We start from the raw sequence: 21,394 nt of genomic DNA, 5'->3' as shown, positions 1-21,394 counted from the left end.
GAGCAGAATTTTATTTTTCCTGCCTCTTGACTTGAGTTAATAATTGAAATTGATTTGCCAAGAGCTTACAGCTCCACAGAATGCCAGCCAACCTGACACAAGGCAAAATAAGTTTACTGGGTTCATTCTGAATACACCTCTGGCCTGATACCCTCAAGATGCTAATCCTAGTTGCTAAAAAGAAGCCACACGTTATTATTATTACCTCCATTCTTTCCTGCATCAAAATTGTCTTCTTCCCTATCCTTTTCCAAAAGTCTCATTTCAGCCAGCTGTCACCCTAGGACAGCTATCATTCCCCGCATGGTTCCAGAAACCTGCCTGCATATAAATGAGGACTATCAGCTGCCGATGGAACAGGGACGCCTTCCATCCCAGTTTTCCAGGCAACTGAGTTTGTTGACCACAGGCGCCCCCTACAGCTGGGAGGCTGGGAAGCTTCACTCCCACTGTATTCAAGCTGGAGGACCAGGTCCACTGGGTAACTTTGCTGAAGACCCAGTGCTTTTTCCAACACTCCCATTTCTTCAGCCTCTCCTGTGGGATGTCTATGCACTTCCTTTATGAATTTTGTGGTCAAACATCTATCATATTTCAATCTTCTCAACTGTCTCCCACAAACTCAAATGCCTCCAGGAGTGAGGCAGGTAAAGTCTGAATGAGTGAGGAGGGAGTGTCCTAAAGGGGACAGAAACCCCGCCATTCTCATCCCAAGTGGGAATACAGTCCCCAGTGTTGCCCAATCTGATTTCTCAAGTGAAACAAGAAATCCATTGCCCTCATGTAAAATCTCAATTTAAAATTCTGGCCATATTGGGTGAGTATTTCCATGTCCTCTTGTTGGACTCTAAACCTCCAGTTTGCAGTTTCTTGCTAAAAAACAAACAGGCCATCCCTCCCCATGGCATGATGATTCTAGGGAGAACTCTCCTGATGGATGTAACTGAAGAACACAGGCAGACCAGTAGCCATTTTCCAAAAGACAAGAGTTCTGCGCAGTGGGGTTCTACAGGCTGCCTGGGTTGCTGGTTTGGGTTCCTGCCCCCCAACTGGATTCCTGCTGCCGGTCCCAGGACTTACCCTTCCACCTCAATGCCACCAGCACCCAGCAGCATGCTAGATAAACAGGGGTTGTGTGTTGAATTAAAATAAGTTCTGCTGGTGGGGGAGGGTACAGCTCAGTGGTAGAGCACATGCTTAGTATGCATGACATCCTGGGTTCAATCCCCAGTACCACCATTAAAATAAATAAATAAATAAACAAACAAACCTAATTGATAAAATAATAGTAATACAGAAAAGAGAAAAAATCTGCCAACACCAAAAGCAGTTTTGAAACTCGTGTTTTAAAGCTGCTGTAAGGGACAGTTTAAAAGCCACTTGTGACAATCAGTGTCATTATTTTCATTCTTTTTTTACATTTTATAAAAATGTTATCATAAGACAATCCGCTGTCTGTAATTACATGACAGAATGTCACAACATTGGGCTCCAAATGACTTCTGGCCATTTCCGAATGTATTTTTTAAAGCGCTACAACATAGAGCATGGAGACAGCCTCCTTGCCGGTAAAATCTGCCTTGGACACAGAGGGCAGTTCTGACAAAAGAGCTGCAGAGCACCGAAAAGCATCAGTGAAATGGTATCTAATTATTTAGGCAATCATTTTAAACAGATCAACATTTATTCATCAAGTGCTAAATGTTTGCTCTGCACAGGGTGTAGTGGACTAGCTGCTGGAGGGTATGGAGCAGAGATTTCATAAGTTTTAATGTATTTGTTATTATTATTCATTGATAGTGTTATAAAAGCTTAAATGTTTTACTTGTTTATTTAACATCCATGTATTCACTCTGTGCCAGGAAGTATTCTAAGCTCTTTCTAAGTAGTAATTTATTTGATCCTCTAAACAACCTTACAGTATAGACACTATTACAATACCCAGTACCTACATATCATATCTACCAAGATGAGGAAACTGAGGCACAGACAATTAAGTGACTTGCCCAATATCACACTGCTAATGAGTGGCAGAGCCAAAATCTGAACCCAGGATAGTCTGGCTCCAAAATCTATGCTTATAACCACCACATCAGTTAGCTACTGCTGCATAACAAACAGTCCCCAAATTTAGTGACTTACAACATCAACTACTTATTACTGTTCATGAGTCATTTGGTCAGCTGAGCAATTCTGTTGACCTGGACCAGGCTCAGCTCATCTTAGCTGGGCTCACTTAAGTGTATGTGGTCAGCTGGGGCCTGGCTGGTCTTGGACATCCTTGGCTACGTGACTCAGCTCTCCTCTACATGATCTCTCAGCCCCCATTGCTATAGTAGGGGTCTGAGAAAGAGAGGAAACATTTGCAAATGGCTTGCAAATGTCAATTCACTGCTTACATCGGGTTTGCTATTCTCTTATTTGACCAAAGCAAATGACATACTCAGGTCCAGAGCCATTATGGAGGACACTGCCAAGGGGCATGGACATTGAAGGCATAAATATCGGGGCCTTCAATACAATTATTCTGCCGCAATCATGGTTCAACACCATGCTGTTTTCACAATAATTTGACTTACAGAATTATTTTTAAAACATACTTCAATATACTTCCAGACACTTTCAAATGTGATATACCAGACTCCAAATAGGTTATGAAAATGCTCTCAAATGTAGCCTTGCTGGTTTAAAAAGTTAACGAAAGAACAGTAAGAAATGGGGAAAATGAAAGGATGTTTATGATTTTAGGCCGATCCTGGGGAAACACCGTCAGAAGCTCCGAGTGAAGCCAGGACAACTCCGGCAGAAAATGGGGTGAATCACACTGCATCCCTGACACCCAGACCACCCTCCCAGGCTCTCCACAGCCAACCAACTCCAGGTAAGTGCTCTGAGAAGAGAGCTGTACAGTGGGAGTAAGACACCCTGGTTTGTACGTACCATGGAAGGAGGTGGTGTGATTGAGTCAGCGAAAGCATCCCATGAGCAAAGATGCATGACTTAGGAGGTGCTCCAGAAATGTGGGATGAAGGAATGAATGAGTGAAGAAAGGGAGGGAGGGAGGAAGGATGGAAAGAAGGAAAGTAGGAAGGAAGAATGGAAGGAAGGACAGAAGCGAGGAAGGAAGGAAGGAAGGAAGAAGGAAGGAAGGATAACAGAAGGAAGGAAATTAGGAAGGAAGGACAGAAGGGAGGAAGGAATGCCGAGAGAGACTCATAAGTGTCCTCTGGCTCCGCTGATAACTTATGAAGCCACAATAAAGTTTTACCCAGGTTTCCCATGTCTTTATTTAATGACAGATTATGATCCATCTGCTGGCAGGTGTGTGATGGGTTCTTCAAACACCTTACACATAGGTCTGCTTTAGAAACACAGTCTTAGTTCCTTCCCATCTTTTTCCAACTTACTTTTCAATAATTTAAGTGCCCACCATGTGCCAAGCCCTCGGCTGGACCCTTCATGGGAACTATCTCATTTAACTCTCCCGCAGGCCACTGTGGGAATTGCTGTCATTGGCCCAAGGGTACAGATGAGTAAATTGCAGCTTTGAAATGACAAGGTACTTCTCGAAGGCCACACAGCTAATGAAGAGTGAAGGCGGGATGGACACAGTTCCCCACGATCCTGAAGTATTTGTGCTTTTAGCGTCTATGCTCCTACTTAAGAAAGGCAGTTGTTGAGACCAATAATAGGAAGAAGACGACCTGAGTGTAAACAAGAAGTGAAATTTTTCAAATGGAGATTTTACATACCAACTACAAACATTTTGAGTGTTTCTGGAATCTGAATAAGTCATTTAAATATGTCAGCAAATATAGCCTTGTACTTTTGAGAGTAAAAGAGAATTTAGCATTTTAGCATTTGATTTTTTTAACTTGATGTTTTGAAATAATTTGACTTACAGAATTATTTTTAAAACATAGTTCAGCATAAAAATTTTTAATTAAATTTTTTAATTAAAAAAGTAAAAATTTTTTTAAAATTTAAATACACTGCAAACATGGTCTCCTCTTCCCTAGTGTTAAACACCTGTCCAAGTCAGAGCAGGAAAGTCACAGTGGCGCAATTCCCTGAACTAAACCAAAGACCTTGTTTGAACCTCACCTGCTTTCCACTAACATCATTTATTCCAGGTTCCAACTCAGGTGCCCACATTGTGTGAGTTGTCGTGTCTCCTTAGCCTCCCTGAGTTTATGACAGTCCTTCAGTCTGTCCTGTCTTTCATTCCTTTGGCACTTTTCAAGTGTACTGGTCCATTATTTTGTAGATTGTCCCCCAGTTTGGGTTGGCCTGATGTTTTCTCATGATTAGTCTCAGGTTATGCATTTTTGCAAGAACATCACAGAAGCAATGCTGTTCTCAGAGCATCATATCAGGGGTACCTGGTGTTCCTATGTCTCCTTATTGGTGATGCTGGGTCACTTATTAAGATGCCATCTGCCAGGTCTCCCCAGTGAAAGTTACAATTTCCTCCTTTATCGTTAATAGATATCTTGGAGGAGATCCTTTGGGACTACGCAACTGTCCTGTTCTCCTTAATCTTTTGTCCCGTGATTTTGGCATCCCTCAACGGACCTTTACTGTGGCATTATTCCTGCCTGCTGGTCAGCCTTTGTTTTTTAAAGGACCACTTGTCATTCCTGATTTTGCCAAAAGGTGGCAGTAGCAGAGCCTAAACTGAATTTGTTGCCATGATTCAAAGTAGAGAGAAGTCCTTTCTCTCTATAAATGGAGCATAGAGATTCACATTTAAATAGGTTCCCTCAAAGTTAAAAAATGAAGACATTTCTTACAATATTTTAGAATAATTTTCTCCCGGAATTGGTAATTTCTCCTTAGGGAGACTTAGACTCAAGAGCCAAAAGTTGTTTTATTCAGGAAGAAAAGTATTTTTAAAGTTAAAGGAGGCTATTTATTATATCTGTTTATTTCAGGTTCCGTAAAGGCACCTGCTAAAACGGAAGATCTCATTCAGAGTGTTTTAACAGGTAAATATCACCCTTTGTCCCTATGGAATTAAGCAGCTGAATATTCTACAGTGGAAGTATTTAGAGGCGAGGGGATTTCTCTTTATCTTTGAAAAATAACATCATTAGTATTTCTTTTCTAAAACAATCTACAGATACAATATTAGTATTTCTTTTCTAAAACAATCTACAGATACACGTTCTAGTTCAAGCATGTTACAAGATGTAACCATAGAGAAGCAACCATACTTGGCAGATAGGACCCTACTGGTACAAAAATAACATAATTTCACAAGATACATTTTAGAGTCAAGAACAGTTTCATACTGGAAATGTGACCCAGTAGACAGGAATGCAGTCTTCCCAAAGTGCCCACAATAAAGCCTAGTTTAGAAATGCAGAATATGAACTATTCATGACCAAAAAATATACAGTGTTTAAGAACAATGTTACAGTTTGGAAATATTTTATATTTGGTTAGGTCCTTAAACCAGTAGGACTAAAACTGATACAAGCTTTCTTTAATACAATTAGCAGTATGCAATAGCGTCTTAAAGATGTTTATAATACTCGGCCCCACATACAACAGAAATGTATACACATGTTCACCAAAAGCAGCACTAGTGGTAACAGCCAAAGCCTGTATACAGCCCAAATGTCCATAAATAGTCAGGTGGCTAAATAAACTGTGGTATAGTCACGGAATGAAACAGGGTACAGCTGAAGAAATAATTCATAGTTACACTCAACCACATGGATAGAATTCACAAGCATGAGGTTGAAGAGGACAAACACAAAAGAGTACATTCTTTAGGATTCCAGCTACATAAAGTTCAAAAATAGGCAAAACTAATTTATACTGTTAAAAACACGGATTTGGATTATACTTGGGGGTCGGGGTGGGAAGGCAGAAACCAAAAAGAGGGCCTCTGAGATGCTGCTAATATTCTGATTTGGATCTAAGTGATGGCTACTGAAGCCTGTTCACTCTGTGAAAATTGAAAGTGGTGTGCACCTACGATTCTTGCACTTCTGTACGTGTATTTACAATCTCATATGGTATTTTTCTTTCTCTTTCTGGAATTATTTTTAATCATCGTTTGGAGCATCTTGAACCCTGTTGCTAAACTCCCCATAGCCAACGTGCTGCACACCATTTTTAAAGAAGTGAGGTTGAATCTGTCACCCAAACTGCAATAGCTCCTTATGATTATAAATTTTAATATAATAAGTCATTACTCAACCGTAATGAGTCCATTTGGGCCTGAGGGAAACCATTAAATAAATGTACCTGATTCTCTCCCTGGCCTCTTTCTCAAAAGGAATTGAATGTCAGGAGAATAGATACATTATTAAAAAGGGAAACATATTTCAATTTCTTAAAGGCCTTAGCCTTTAAGAACATAAATAATTGTTCTGACTTCCATGCTTATCCACTAGACATTTCATTTCCTATTCAGGTCCATTGTTATTCTGTTATATATTATTTCTGAATCTCTTGACAGTTCCAAATATGTATGATAACATATTTGTGTTCCCAGAAGCAGAAAGTTCAAATCAAAGGATGGAAACATGTGAACTATGACTTAATCACGGTCTAAATAAACAATAATTCATTGAATCTAAGGCACCATCAATTTTAAGGCACCCCACTATTCATGGATGGATGGCTAAGAAGGAAAAACACCAACGAATTCTGACAGTCCATTGATAAATAGGATGCATCTTAATTTTAGAAATGTTAACATGCTTTTTAAATGCATATTCTAGAATTGGTTAAATAGGTCGATAAAAGACTGTTTTAAGATCAAGCTCTGTTACATTAATGCTTTCTCAGCATTAAATAAAATACTATGGAGTGATGTTAAGCCTTATGGTGCCTTTGGGCAAATCAGAGTAAGGACCTCCCCTCGCCTTCCTGGTTTGTGCGGGAGCAATGCTGTGATAAATACACAAACCTACACTGGCCATACTGTGAATAGCGCCCCCTAGAGGTGGTGATGGAGAACCCGTACAATCATTTATTAAGCCTCTACAGACACACTGCCAGGAGTTGTGTTTAAAACGTGGCATTCGTTCTTTCATTTGATCATCCCCATAACCACCCTAAAAAGTAGAAATAGCGCGATCCTTACAAGGCATCCTGCCGGTGTCCGCCCGCGTGCCCTTTCCCGCCTGCTGCGCTCCCCTCTCGGCTGCAGTCAATGTTGACGGCTAACAGGTCATAGCTTCCCCCTGCTCTCGGAAACTGCCCGCAGCCAAAAGGAAGCCCCCTCTCCGGGAGCTGATGCCTCCAGGCACTGACATTCCCAAATATGAAACAAGCTGGCTTTCTTGCCTCGAGGTGAGACGGACTCTGGAGTGCAGTTCGCTCTCCGGAGGTCCCCGTGGAATCAGGCAGAAGCCAGACTCCAGCTGAGTCCGCATCCTTGCTCAGCTGCTTCCTCTTCCCTACCTGCTGCCCCCCCTCCCCTCCTCCTGAGAGCTCCTCTCCGTAAACCACCTGCACTTGAATCCCTCTCTTGGGCTCTGTATCTAGGGAACCCCCAACTTTAAAAAAAGAAAAATTATGAGTAAAGAAATTGGTAACGTAATCACAACCTTAGCAAGTAAAAGAGCCGGCCCGGAACGCGTCTTTGATATCGAAGCTCTGCTCTTAAAATTCCGGGGGGCCTGGGATTGGACTCAGATCGCTCCACCCGCTGATGCTCCCCATCCTGACGCCTGTCCTCTCAGCCCCCGTGCCTGTTAGCTCTCATTCCCATCTGTTGCAGAAGTGGAGGCGCAGACAGTTGAAGAGCTGAAGCAACAAAAGTCGTTTGTGAAACTTCAGAAGAAGCACTACAAAGAAATGAAAGACCTGGTTAAGAGACACCACAAGAAAACCACTGACCTCATCAAAGAACACACTACAAAATACAACGAAATCCAGAATGACTATCTGAGAAGGAGAGCAGCTTTGGAAAAGACAGCCAGAAAGGACAGTAAGAAAAAGTGAGTCGCATGGGTATTTTGTTTGCTTTGTAGTATGAAGGGAGAGAGTCATGTACATGGATTTTCAGTGTTTTGGGGTTTTTTTGAATGGACAAACTAAAATTTATTTAAATGATTTTCTATTGATGGACAGAAAGATTGTTTTCGATTATTTGCTATTACAAGAAATGTAGTAAGAAACATTTATGGGTAAGTCTTTTCACATATTCTTAATTATTTTCTTAAACTTCTAGAAGTGGGATTCCCTAGATCAATTTAAAGACTTTTCTGTTTCAATTTGTGATTCCCAGCAAGATATGAGAGTGCAAACTTGATGGAGAAAAGAAGTTATGTCATTATTACCTTAATTTGCATCTCCTTCGTCAGGTGAATATTTGGGCATATTTATCATCAATTTCTATTTCTTCCTTTGCAAACTGTCATATGATGGTCTTTGCTTGATAGTTATTTTTTTTTAATTGAAGTACAGTTAATGGATTTTTGGTGTGTGGTACCCTGTTTTGGATCTCACCACCGCAAGAAGGAAAGCCCCTCACTCTACAATTGTTGTGTCCCCTCAGCTCACTTTGGCTTGTGGACTGAATTTCTTTATTTGACCAAATTCTTAAACTAGATATGCTGGAATTCCTACCCTTGAGTTCTAGCCTGTGGGTCCAGGACCAACTGGCTGACTTCCCGAATCACAGCTGCCAACCTGGGCGTGTGACACTTTGCTGTGTACCAAACCTAGCGAAAGAGGCAACTTGTCTTATAAAGAGAATCTCTCCTACCCTTTGCTGCCTTATCTGAAACCCATAAAGCCTTGTACAGATGACCCTTGTTTGGGGCCGAGAAGTGCCCACAGCCCTATGTGCCCAGACCACACCAGGGAGAAGCATCTCTCACACATTCATTCAACCAATGTTTATTGAGTCCCTACTGTGTGTTCCGGGGACACAGCAGTGTACACGACCTGCATGTTATCACCCCAAAGTGGCTAACACGGTAACGCGGGGAACTGTGTGAGCATGGAAGTTACCTGTCAGTGAGCTAAGAATCAGGCGGGCTGGACCACATCCTTGCCTTCGCTTCCTTCCTCAGTGACCTGATCTTGATGCCAGGTTAGAGAGAAAGGTAAGAGGCAGTTTTCAGATGCATGTTGTGACCTGTGGTTTCACATGCGCTTAACTTCAAAGCTCAAACAAAACCCCTCCAGCAAAAATCACCATTTCTTCAAGCTGGAGCAGCCTGAGAAGCCATCTAGGTGAACTTTTGTCACATCTTCAAGGAGGAAGCTGAACACTAAAGGCTTCACATTTACCCACTGTTCCCAAACAGGGCAAGCAAAGCTGGGCCTGGACTTCTGAATTCCTATCTTAGTGATATGTCTGTGGTTGTTTGTTTATCCCTGTGTTTATTTACTTATAAGTCATATCCTGAAAACTTCCAGTGGAATATTGAAGGAACTTAAAGAAGACATATATAAAAATCTTATAAAAATTCAAAAAAAAAAAAAAAAAGAACACACACATACATATGCATGCAGATTGAGTGTCCTGCAGGTACCAGACCTGCTGTCCGATACACGAGTCATCACCCATAAACAGTCACTCATTGGAACTGAAATATGCTTGAAGTATAAAATACATACAGGATGTCAAAGACTTCACTAAAAAAAAGCATGTAAAATAGCTCATATTTTTATATCGACTCATATTGATTTTATTTGTAAGTTGAAATGATCACATTTTCAGTGTATCAAATTATGTAAAATATATTATTAAAATTCATTTCACTCATTTCTTTTCACCTGAACGTGTTAACTAAAAATTTCAAGTCACAGAGTTGGAAAAAAAAATCAAATATATGGCCCACGTTATATTTTGACTGGACAGCACCAACCATTTAAGGTAATTTCTGTCCTTGAACACGGAGGTTAGCTCTTAGCTTCTGAGAAAAGGAAATACGGAATAGATAATTCCCCTTATCTGATTAAAGGAAACTGGCTTGCTTTTCCAAGAGATACAAATGTTCCTGGTATGAAATTACAGAAGAATTCATCTCATAGATCTTGTACAGGCAACCTTAGACAACCCTGTTTTTGGAGAAGATGCAGAAACACTTGCCCCTTGGCTGTGTTTTAGACTTTTCCTTCAAAAAAACAAAGTCCCTAAGCATCTGATATCAAAAAATGCATCAGGAGAATCTTACCTTCAAGAGGCCAAGCCACTGAGGTCTGATTATGTCTGTCCACCTTCTATTCTCCTCGATACAGATTAAAATCCTGAAAATACCTCAAAGTAATGAATGGACGTAATGTCCATTAGATTAGTGGTTTTTGGTTTTCACTGATTTTCTTTTGGTTTTGAAAGTATAATTATTTTCCACAAAAAATATGCTAATATGCAATGGGTTTATTATAATTATTATTCTCCAGTGAACTAATAAATAATTTTAGATTTTTTTATTGAGGTTAACATTGATTTATAACATTATATAAGTTTCACCAGTACAACATTATATTAGATTAGTTTCTCCTTCATCCGAACTCAGCTTTCACATAATGTGAAGAGCAGATCCTTTGCAGATGGTTTTTGTCGGACATTGTGTGCGATTCTGCATTGTTCTTAGAGCACAGACTTTGGCATTTCCTAGACGTCTGTCCTTGTGGAAACTGCATTGCTGCTCACTGATGCTGTGTCCTTTGGCAGATTGTCTCACTGGACCTTAGTTTCCTCAAATGTAAACTGGAGGTGGTACCTACCAGTTGGGTTGCTGTGAAAGCCAGAAGTCAATTAGGGCATCTTTGGCATCTGTCAAGTGGTCAGGAAATGTTGCCCTTTTGCCTCTGCTGTGATGGTTATGGTTGACTGAAGCATTGCCTCTATGTTCTGGCTACACTGACTTCCTGCTACAAACGATGATAAATGTATCTCATGTTCATGTTAAGATGGAAGTCACTTCACCCGTGCTCTACTACTCAGATACTGAGGAATAATGGGGGGATGGGGGACCCCCTCAATGCTGCCTTGCGATACTGATGTATCAGGACCCAGGAGCCTGACAGAGTGTTCCTTCTCATTTGGCATTGTGCATAAAAATGCAAATAGAAGCCTTTGAGGGCATTCTGCATCCCTTATATGGCATAACAGGATCCTAACACCAGCTTCAACCACCTGCCTCTCCATGTGATGCCACTGATGCTGGCCTAATCCAAAGAGAAAGCAAGAAGAATTAGTGCCAAGAAACCTTTCCTACCTGTTCCATGTGGCCACAAATGAAAACACGGAGGCAGAATCTGATGTGCTGGATATCTGAGGTGGCCCTTCCTGCAGAAGTTTCCATATAAATGAAAAGAGCAGACCTGCTCTTGGTACCCCATCCAACTCTGTCTCTCTGTTTCTCCCTCAAGAAGTAAGAGAACAAAATTTGAAGGACTCACACTCTATTTTAACACAGTAATAACTTAGTGAGAATTGCTTTGATTTGTTTCATTTGTTCTAAACTTCTTAGTGTCTGTATAAATCGTTGACTATGAATAACACAAAGAAAGTCACCCTGCACAGAGAAAGTCCTCAATAAATATTTAGAATGAACCTAATTCATCCTCCTCCAAAGCAGTTTGAGGAAAGTGTCCTTTGGGGTGGAGATATCAATGAAGTTGGCTCTGCCCCCAAAGAAATTTGTTTTAATAGCATATCCTTGCTATTAAAAGACATCAAGAAGCAGAACATATAAGCTGGGAAGGTTGCCGGCACGTGGCATCTGCACGTGCTTTCCCTTGTCAATCTACGTGGTCCAGGTGCAAAATTCAACACCTTTTCAACTCCCCCTATGGAATCATCAATGTAGAGATATAGGAGAAATGTATAGGAACTGTATAGGAGACACGTAGCTGGGAATTAGATTCTATATGCCACGTTAAAAACATAAAAAAAAAAAAAAAACAGCCTTAAAAAATCCTTTATAGAAATTGTTTTTCCCAAGGGGAGATTATCCTTGGCCCCCCCCACCACTGCCAGGGCCCCCAGCCTCCTGGCTTTCCTCTTCTGCCCCCACCTCCTTCTAGGGCAACACAAATTTCATCCACTTTCTGTGTTTGGAGACCCTCTGCGGCTAAACTTGTCCTTGGGTACCAGCCTCTATCACAAGTGGTCTATTGAAATATTTATTTCCAAACACAGTGCTCCCTCTAGGAGGAGCTCTGGTGAAGCCATGCCCCCACCCTGCTACGACCTGCATGTTGTGTGAGTCAAGCTCTCTGTCTCTGCAGATCGGAACCCAGCAGCCCTGACCACGGGTCGTCGACGATTGAGCAGGACCTCGCTGCCCTGGACGCCGAAATGACTCAAAAGTTAATAGACCTGAAGGACAGGCAGCAGCAGCAGCTGCTGAATCTTCGGCAAGAACAGTATTACAGTGAAAAGTACCAGAAGCGAGAACATATTAAGCTGGTAAGCCTGGAAAATGTGATTTCTGCTTCTGTAGCTGGAACCCTCTTTCCTTGTAGAAAGTGTCTGATGCTCTTGGATCACGTAATGCGAGACAGCAGCAGGTCTGGCTGGCGCTTTCATTTTGCTTCCTTACTGAATAATCTTGTTTGGATGCCAGGTTACAGAGGTGGGACGCCTTTCCCAGATCCATATTGTGACGCGTGGTTTCACACGTGCTTAACTTCAAATCATGATCAAAACCCAGTACTTGGGTTTTAAAAAGCAACAAAATCACTGTTCCTTAGAACTGGAAATTGCATAGGCGACGTGGTGTCCACCATGCTAACATTTGACAAACCTCATTATTCCAGCATCTCTACCAGGTTTCTCTCTGTTCCCCAGTGAAGCTATGTTTTATTTTATTTTATTTTTTTCCACTAACTCATTTTGGGGCTATAATCGGTTTCCTTTTTTTTTTTTTCCTTTGGAGTTTTTGAAATCTCACAAGGAATTAAATAACACTTACCTTTCAGAAAATTAAGAACACGTTGCAAATAAATGTTGACTTTTTATGTAGTAGTGCAGCTTTGCCGTGATACAAGAGGGACTAAAAAAAAATTATACAAGCCATTGCTCTACATTTGGGAAAGTCAGTATTTAAATGGCCGATGTGGAACTCTGTCTACCCAAAAAGGCAGTGCCATCTTCTTCACTGTTTAGCAGTTTTGTCCCCTGAAATATTTTCTCAGGCATTGTGACATTCCATTGTTTTTGATGCCTTGACACATAGTGGGGACATGATAAATATTGGGTGACAGATATATTAAATGAATCAAGCAATAAAGTGGCCTTGAAAACAAGCTTGTGCCAAAAACAAAACAAGAGAGTACACTTAATAGACATTCGTGTGCCCAGAGGAAGTGGGTTCTGAGAGGTGTTTTATATTGTTGTTGTTGTTGTTGTTCCTTTTTAAAATAAAATTGGGGGGGCGATGTAGTTGGGTTTATTTATTTTAATGGAGGTACTGGGAATTGAACCCAGGGACTTGTGCCTGCTAAGCAGGCGTTCTTACCACTGAGCTACAGCCTCCCCACTGAGGTGTCTGTGTCACCTGTTCATTTCACTGCTGGAGGCCTGCCCGCGTCACAGAACTCTGGGGCCCTCTCTGCGTGCAGACCCCACAGTGGACCACGGAGTCATGACCGTGTAAGAGACGGTACAGGGCAGGGCTGCGGTTCTAGGACTAGTTGTTCACCGACAGTAGGCAAATGAGCAGGTCAAAAATCACGAAAGGAGCTTATCAAAAACTCGGATTCCACTTGGTCACTTGTCAACTGGAGCATGCGTCAGGATCGCCTGGAGGGCTTGTTAAAACACAGATTGTTGGGCCCTCCCCTGAATTTCCAGTTCGGCAGGCCTCCTGCAGGGCTGCCGGTGCTGATGCTTCCGGTCCAGGCCTGCCCGTGGAGACCTGGTGCTCTGCACCGAAATGTGCGGCGCAAGGATTTGTTTTGAACAAGCTCCGCGCGATTTTGCTGGGCCGCCTTGCGCACTAGGTTCAGTCGTTTGTAAACTACCCAAGTAAGAGCCAGGCGGTGCACGGGCATTCGGGCAGAGGTTGGGTTTGCTATAAACGGGATTGTTTTGACAGACCGAAGAAGATCCAAGTGAATTGTAATGGGAGATAATGGCCTTGGGACCCGGCTACAACCACTGCCGCCTGTCTTTCTTAGTGCCCCATCCCTAGGACCCCAGAAAATAATAACAATAATGATAATTAAAATAGCAGCCATGTGCTGAGGACTCTCCTTGAAGCTGTGCGCTGTGCTAAACTATTTACAGAAATTGTTCAATTTAATCCTCACAACCCTTTTGTTTGCTATTATTGTCGGCGCATTTGGCAGATAAAAAACTTACAGAGAAAGGTAGTGACTTTCCCACATTTCCACAATCAGAAAATGGAGTATTTGGGTATATAAAAGAGGTAAACAACAAGGTCCTACTGTACAGCACAGGGAGCTATGTTCAATACCTTGTAATGGCCTATGATGGAAAAGAATATGAAAAGGAATATATATACACACACATATGTATAACTGAATCACCATTCTGTACACCAGAAATCAACCCAACTTTGTAAATCGATGTATATTTCAATTAAAAAAAAAAAAGAAAGTGGATTAATTGGGATTTGAACCTTGGTCCTCAGTCTTTAGAGCTTTAGAACCTACTTTGGAACCTTTGTGCAGCTGCCTCGTAATTCAGACTTCCAGCCAGGGTTCTCCTCCGGCCTCACACCTGCTCACACAGAGGACGCAGCCAACTCCTCCACTCCCATGGCTGGGACACGGCCTCTTTCTCTTTTTAGAGAGCTTTATTTTGCATTCCTTGCAGTTCACTTATTTAAAGGGTACAGTTCAATGGTTTTTAGTAGATTCGTAAGTATGCACTGCCATCACCAATTTTAGAACATTTTCATCACCTCTGGAAGAAACCCTAATTCATTCACTCACCCATTCCACATGTACTTATTAGACACCCATTCAGCAAACACTTTTAAATAGTAGAAGATAAAAATGACAATTCTTGTCTTTATGGAACCTACAGTTGGGGGTCAGATCATAAACAAAATAAGTTGGTAAAATATATGATATGTCAGGGTTTAGGGGAGAAATCAGTCTGTATTTGGAAAATAGGGGGTGAGGTGTTGGGGGAGGAAGAGAAGCGTGCTTTGAAATGTTAAATAGAGTATCCAGGGAGAGATGCACTGAGAAGGCAGCATTTGAGTTGGGAGGAGAAAGACTGACCCGTGCAAACTGATGGGGTGAGGTTTTCCTGGGGAGAAAGATGAGCAAACGCAAAGGCTTCTGGGTGAGGAACGGCCTGTGTGCCGGGGGACCAGCAGGTGGCTCTGTTTGAGGAGGACTATAGGGTCTTAGGTCAGAGAGGTGGGACTTCTGGGGCCTGAGACAGATCTCTTAGGGTCTCGTCGGCCTCTGTGTGGCCTCTGTGTTTCATTCAGAGTGAGGTAGGAGCCTATGGAGGGTTTTGAGCAGAGGAGTGATCTGCTCTGAAGTACCTTCACAAGGACCGCCGTGGGGCTGAGCTGCCTGACTCATGGTGAGGAGCGGGGCCCCAGGAAGGGGCCATTCTGAAGCACAGTTCAGAGGGATAGTGGTCTGAGGGCGAGAAGCCCTGGGGATCTCTGGCAGATGACTGAAGTGGGCCAACAGAGTCAAGGACTAGGCAACCCAGCCGTAATCACCTGGCGTTTCCTCAGAGCGCTGACCCCTGGCAAGACTCCACTCCCCGAGGAGAGGGGCCTGCCAGTTCAGAAGAGACGTGGCAGAGTAAGAGGGGAAACCCAGTACTCCTAGGAGATTCGCGAAGCAAGAATTCAGAGTGTGGGTGAAAACAGAAGCCCAGACATCCCAGAAAGGCCTTTTGGGGAGAAGGGGACATGAGCTGCAGAAACGGGGAGCAGAAATCACAGAAAGCAGCCGCACAACCTCAAAATCCCAGGAGGACTCCCTGAGCGTGAGCGCCGTGTCCAATCCCGCCAGACGGGGGCATAGAAAGTGCTCAACAGACGCTGTCCTGGAGGAGACGGGTGGCAGGGAGCTGGGGGAAACCCAGCTTGGCTTATAGGTGGGAAAATCCCTATGAAGAAGGGACACTGGAGCAGGAGAGGTGGTGGAACTCCCACTGGAGGTTACAATCGCAGAACACGTGCTCCTGCCCCTTCTCCCCAAGAAGGAATGAATGTGTCCAGAGCGAAAGCTTTAATGAGTTTTCAGAATAGCATGCATCTACGTCCAAGCCAGCCTGGCCCTTTCAGGCCAGATGTAAGCAATCTACTCAAAATGCTCCCCCATCACCCCTGTGATTGTGGATTTGGGTGTAGGTAGAGCCTCAGTGCCTTTGAATGTACTGTGCGGGCCTTTGTTAGGAAGGCTAAGGCCAAAACACCTCGGAGTTAGAACCACACTGGGTTTATTTTATGGCCGTTTCAGGCATCAGTTTATACGACATGCCTTTAGCCGACATGTGTATCAGGACTTTTCTGTCAACTCCGTTTGTAATAACTAGAAATTGTTCTGCGTAGAAGTCGTTTGACTGAAGGCTCCTGGAGGTGTGAATTCTATCTTTGGTTGTGGTTCTGAATTACAAACGGGCCTCTTAGGCTAAATTAGACAAACGAAAGTGTAATTAAAAATCAAGTAGGCCCCAGGTAAAAAGGAGTATTTGGGTGATAAGGAAAATTAAGCAGAAGATATTTTATCTCCAAAAATTGCTTTGGGAATTAAATGCAAATGTGAACCCACAGTTCGAGGATTGAGAAAGAAACCACGACATCGGTACACTCGCCGCCACGTGTTCTTTACAACTTAATATCCGCCAAACCCTCTGATAGACAGGGATGAAGATGAGGGAGATGTGGTCAGCACACACGCAGAGAGCGTGTACTACAATCTAATCCTATGTGATCAATGAGACCAAACTGATATGGGGACACAGATGTGGGGACAATTTGCCTAACAATAGAGATGGATAAAAACCAAGAGAGTATTTTTGAGGTGACTGTTAATATTATCATAGGAGGTGCCAAATGCACCCCAAGCTTCATAGACTCTGTGGCTTCAAAGCACTTGTTCTTCCTGTCCAAGTAAGAATTATTATCCTTAAAATTGGGAGTTCGGGATTTGCAGATACCAACTACTATATATAAAATAGATAAACAACAAGTTTCTACTGTACAGCACAGGGCACTATATTCAATATCTTATAAACCTATAATGAAAAAGAATATGAAAAGGGATATATGTATGTGTATGTATGGCTGTACACTAGAAATTGACAGAACATTGTAAACTGACTATACTTCAGTTAAAAACAAAAGTCTCGTTACCCTTAAAACTCAACCTCCAAACATCTCTGCAACCTGGTTATTCAAAGCGTGGTCCCCAGACCACCTGGTAGCCTGTGGGACACGCAGAGCCCTGGGCCCCACCCCAGACCTGCTAAATCACAATTTATATTTTGATAGGAGTCCCCGGTGACTTGTTACACATTCTAGTTGCAGAGTCAGGTTTTAGAGCCACGGATTCTTATCTCTGCTCAAAATGCATTTTCTTTCTTTATTTTTTTTTTTGTTTTTATTTTTTTGGCAGGAGTAGGTAATTAGGGTTATTTACTTTTAGAGAAGGTGCTGAGGATTGAACCCAGGATCTCGGGTGCATGCTAAGCACGCGCTCTACCGCCTGTGCTATACCCTTTCCCCACTCAAAATGCATTTTAGATTAAGTGTAGAGCTCCTCTAAGTTGACGTGGGAAACACTAGTGTGTTGTCCCCTTTCCACAGCTTGCCTGTCAAGCTGGATGGGTATCTACTGGTGACAAAGTCACACGTCTTACAGAAATCTCTTGTGATTTCCTGCCTGTTTCCATGACAGAAGGAAACAGTTACCTTCAGCTAGAAGAGAGTGAAGATAAAGGTGTGAGTTCCCCGACCCCATTCGAGTTCTTGCACCCCATAAAACCTCTTTGTAGATATCTTGGGGGTCAGCTAAGGACCTCTGTTCCAGGAAAGAGCTATATGATTGGGGAATCTACTCTAACTTACCTGGGTTTCATCAGCTGCCATAGGCCGACCCTGAGTTTTGTCATACCACTAGGGTAAGGTCTTAATTTTAAATGTGACTTTGATAAGTGATAGAGTTTCTTCAGGGGTCCCTCTGAGTGGTCTCGATCACTCTCAGAATCAGCCCCAGCATCACGTTAAAGGCTCAACACCTACAGCCTAGTGAGAGGAGGTGATGTCCTTGGGGTCACTTCCCAGCTGCAGCAGTGTTTGACCTGCCCTTTTGTCTTCTCTCTTCTTTCCCAGTTTCAGTGGCATCAGATAAAGATGTCCTCGCTTTCTCTCACAGCACCATACTCCTTTCTCTGCAGAGGCTGGTTTCATCTTGCTTCGCTTCCCCCCTCTTCTCTTCTTTCTTGTATTTTGTCTCCCACGTGTTCCAAACCCGTTCATCTCTCCCTTCCTTCATACAGACCTCAATGGCTGGTGTTCTCACACATCCTCTGCCTGTTCCACCAGCAATCATTCCTGGGCCTCAAACCAATATTAGCACCCTTCCACCTGAGTGCTCCAGTTCCCTGCCGATCCTGGCAACTGAAAGTTGTGTTTCACAGTGAAAGTTCTGGGTGAATTCCAGCTCCTAATGGGATGGCCTATCAGGATGTGAGTGGTGGTGAGTGAGGGTCTGGAGACAAATGTCATCACTTCTGGCCGCTGCTCCCCCACTGCGTAGCTGTGTGACCACTCTGAACTTCTGTTTTCTCATCTGTCTAATGAGGATAAGAATAATCTTCTTCACTGAACTATAAGGAGGAATAATGAGATAATGTGTATAAATCATTCTTTTTAATGCTTTTTTTTTTTTACAATACATGAATTGGCTATGGAATCTTGAGTTCAAATATAAATGTGTATTGCAGTTTTTGACACCCTGCTGTAGCCTGAGGGAGCTCACCGTCTTCCTTTCTGCTGATTTCTGTCAGCACCATTGGATGCTGCAGCCTGTTTGGGAGCCAACCTTGAGTTTTCTCCCTTCTGCGGTTGCCCAGCTGAAGTATATGGGCCAGGAGTAATTGCAGTGCCAGGATGGAGCCCCACTGTAGTTGTGGTAGTGTGATCTGTCTTCCTCCAACGTTCTGACTTTAATGTGGGATCACTTTTCTTGAGAAATAAATGATTTAGCTTTCCTGAAAGCTTTACATTCTCCACCAAACGAGAAGTGCCAAATAAATAAAAGACTTTTAGTAGTGAAATAGGGGAGGAAATGATTGTCAGAATGTGTTCTTATTTGTCAATTTTCCTGATCATCTTTGGGTGACCCTAATCGAATTGAGGTTGATCTAGATAGATAGCTAGCTAGCTACATAGACAGACAGATAGCTACATAGACAGACAGACAGACAGACAGACAGATAGCTATGGATAGATAGGTAGATAGATAGTAATGGTATTTATCTTCATTTCTATTGCTTTAATTATGATCAAAAACGAGCATATTTCCTTGTGAGTATTGGCCACCTATATTCCTTTTTTCTACAAACTCTTCTCATCCATTGCCTGCTTTTCTGATGGATTGTCTCTTGTTCTTTCGATCCATAGAGTTTATGCTATATCTTTTCATTTACTATTTTGGAAGGTTGGCAAATTAGAGCATATAAAACATGCTTATGTAATTATATAAGCCGAAGGTATTGAAGGCCTGCTGTGGTCCTCGTTGGTGCGGGAATTCCTGTGGGCTAAGCCTAAACGTGGCCCCTGCCCTGAGGGGCTTACCGCGATTAAGAACACAGGTTGTGAAGCCTGTCTTTATCTTCAGTGAGCTTTGTTGCGTAATAAACACCTCAAAACTCATTGCCTTAAAACAGCAACTGCTTGCTGAGCTCATGATTCTGTGTGTAGCAGTTCGAGTTGACTCACCTGGATGGTTCTTCCGGTCTTGGCTGGGCTCGTTCATGTGTCTGTGGTTCGGCTGCCAGTCCCCTGGAGGTTCTGCTTCGTGTGGTTGACTGACTGTCACCTGGCCAAGGCAGGTGACTGACCCACATCTCTCATCATCCAGCAAGGCTAGCCCGGGCTTGTCCATGTGCAAGGGGGAAAGGCTTCCAACTGAGAGCAAGTAGAATTGGACAAGGTCTCTTAAGAGATCTTATAACGTCTTCCTCCAAGCAAGTCATAAGTCTTGCCCAGATACAAGAAAGAGGGAAACAGACTCTATTTCTTGTTTAGGGGAGCTGCCAGTCACATTGCAAAGAGTGTGAATACAGGGGATGGTGGAGAATTAGGGCCTTTTTTATCCCCCAAAATCAACACACAGCCCTCATAGTTTGGATGTGAGATTCAATAAAATAATCCTTGGGAATTTAATACAATGCCTAGATCATAGTCATCATTCTTTCCAAAGGACAGTTTACACAGGATTTAGAGTGAAGAGAGACATGACTTCCATTTTTAGTTACATAACCTTAGCTAAGTCATTTCACCTCTTTTGAGTGTCTTCATCCTTGTTTCTAGAACAGAAATACACATCAAGTCCCCCCTCTGACTCTAGTGCGGGTTTCACTTGGTTTATAGAATGTAGAGACGATTCAACTCTCAGAGGCATTAAAATAACAATTAAGGATTTCAGTTTTAAGCAATAAGCAAGCCCTGTTTTCCCTTTTGTGTGCACATGTGATATGTCTTGATGTATTTTTATGTGTTAGTTCGTAACTATTTAAGTAAGATTAAGGAAAAAAGTAAGTAAACAGAACCCATCCCAAAGGCAAAGAAAATAATAGTTTTGACTTGTGTCAACTTCAAGAAGCTTAGGGAACAGAAGAAATGCTGCTGAAAGGAAAATTCCAAAATAGAATCCCCAAGTCTGATCATCTAGTTTGTGCCCTCTGGAATTACAGAATTCATTGCACTCCATCTGGCAAGTGAGAGATGCTTGAAATGATATATTTTGCATTAAGGAAAAAAAGGAGCTGACATGCTGTGCTATTTATCTTCATGGGCAGCTCCTCTGGGTCTAGCTTCCAAATGGACTGTGAAATATTAAGCTCTTGATTCATTGCACCATTTCACTTACAAACCACAGGACAAATCATGCCTCTTTTAATGAGGTTGCTAATTATTTGAAAAAATTCCAGTTTGAGCATTATTGCCTTCCCACCTCTGAGCGGTAAGCAATATTTAGTTATTTCATTTATTCTAAATTAAATGGTCTTGACATCTTTTAGAAGTCTGAAGCCTATCCTAAAATTTTGGTGGTTTGGATTTCTTTTTTCAATTGGTTTAATCACATATAACGATCTCAACTAACTTGATCATATGCAAACATTTTCTCATTTTCTTTTAATCTAATCAAGAAATCCACAAATGGACCATTTGTGATACTGCACCAACTTTTCAAGGTCTCTTAAAGTACCTTCCTTAGCCTTTTATAGTTACAACAGGAT

The 21,394-nt window shown here is 42.3% G+C and overlaps 1 protein-coding gene across 9 annotated transcripts in view; it reads left to right on the top strand.

Annotated features, from left to right (window-relative positions):
• The window catches only part of PLCB1 (phospholipase C beta 1), a 648,142-nt gene that overhangs the window by 526,092 nt on the left and 100,656 nt on the right, over positions 1 to 21,394 (top strand). For all 9 annotated transcript variants that reach the window (XR_012500533.1, XM_074346936.1, XM_074346933.1 and 6 more), the window contains 4 exons: positions 2,749 to 2,881; positions 4,935 to 4,988; positions 7,742 to 7,961; positions 12,214 to 12,394. Coding sequence is in view for 8 of the 9 variants with exons in the window: in XM_074346936.1 (XP_074203037.1) it covers positions 2,749 to 2,881; positions 4,935 to 4,988; positions 7,742 to 7,961; positions 12,214 to 12,394 (588 nt within the window). In the remaining variant the exon portion in view is untranslated. The remainder of the gene's footprint in view (positions 1 to 2,748; positions 2,882 to 4,934; positions 4,989 to 7,741; positions 7,962 to 12,213; positions 12,395 to 21,394) is intronic.

The sequence above is a fragment of the Camelus bactrianus genome, chromosome 19 (assembly GCF_048773025.1).
Source record: "Camelus bactrianus isolate YW-2024 breed Bactrian camel chromosome 19, ASM4877302v1, whole genome shotgun sequence".
In the NCBI taxonomy this organism is placed as follows: Eukaryota; Metazoa; Chordata; class Mammalia; order Artiodactyla; family Camelidae; genus Camelus; species Camelus bactrianus.
Note: the sequence above shows the minus strand (reverse complement) of the source record. Positions and strands in the feature narration are given on the sequence as shown.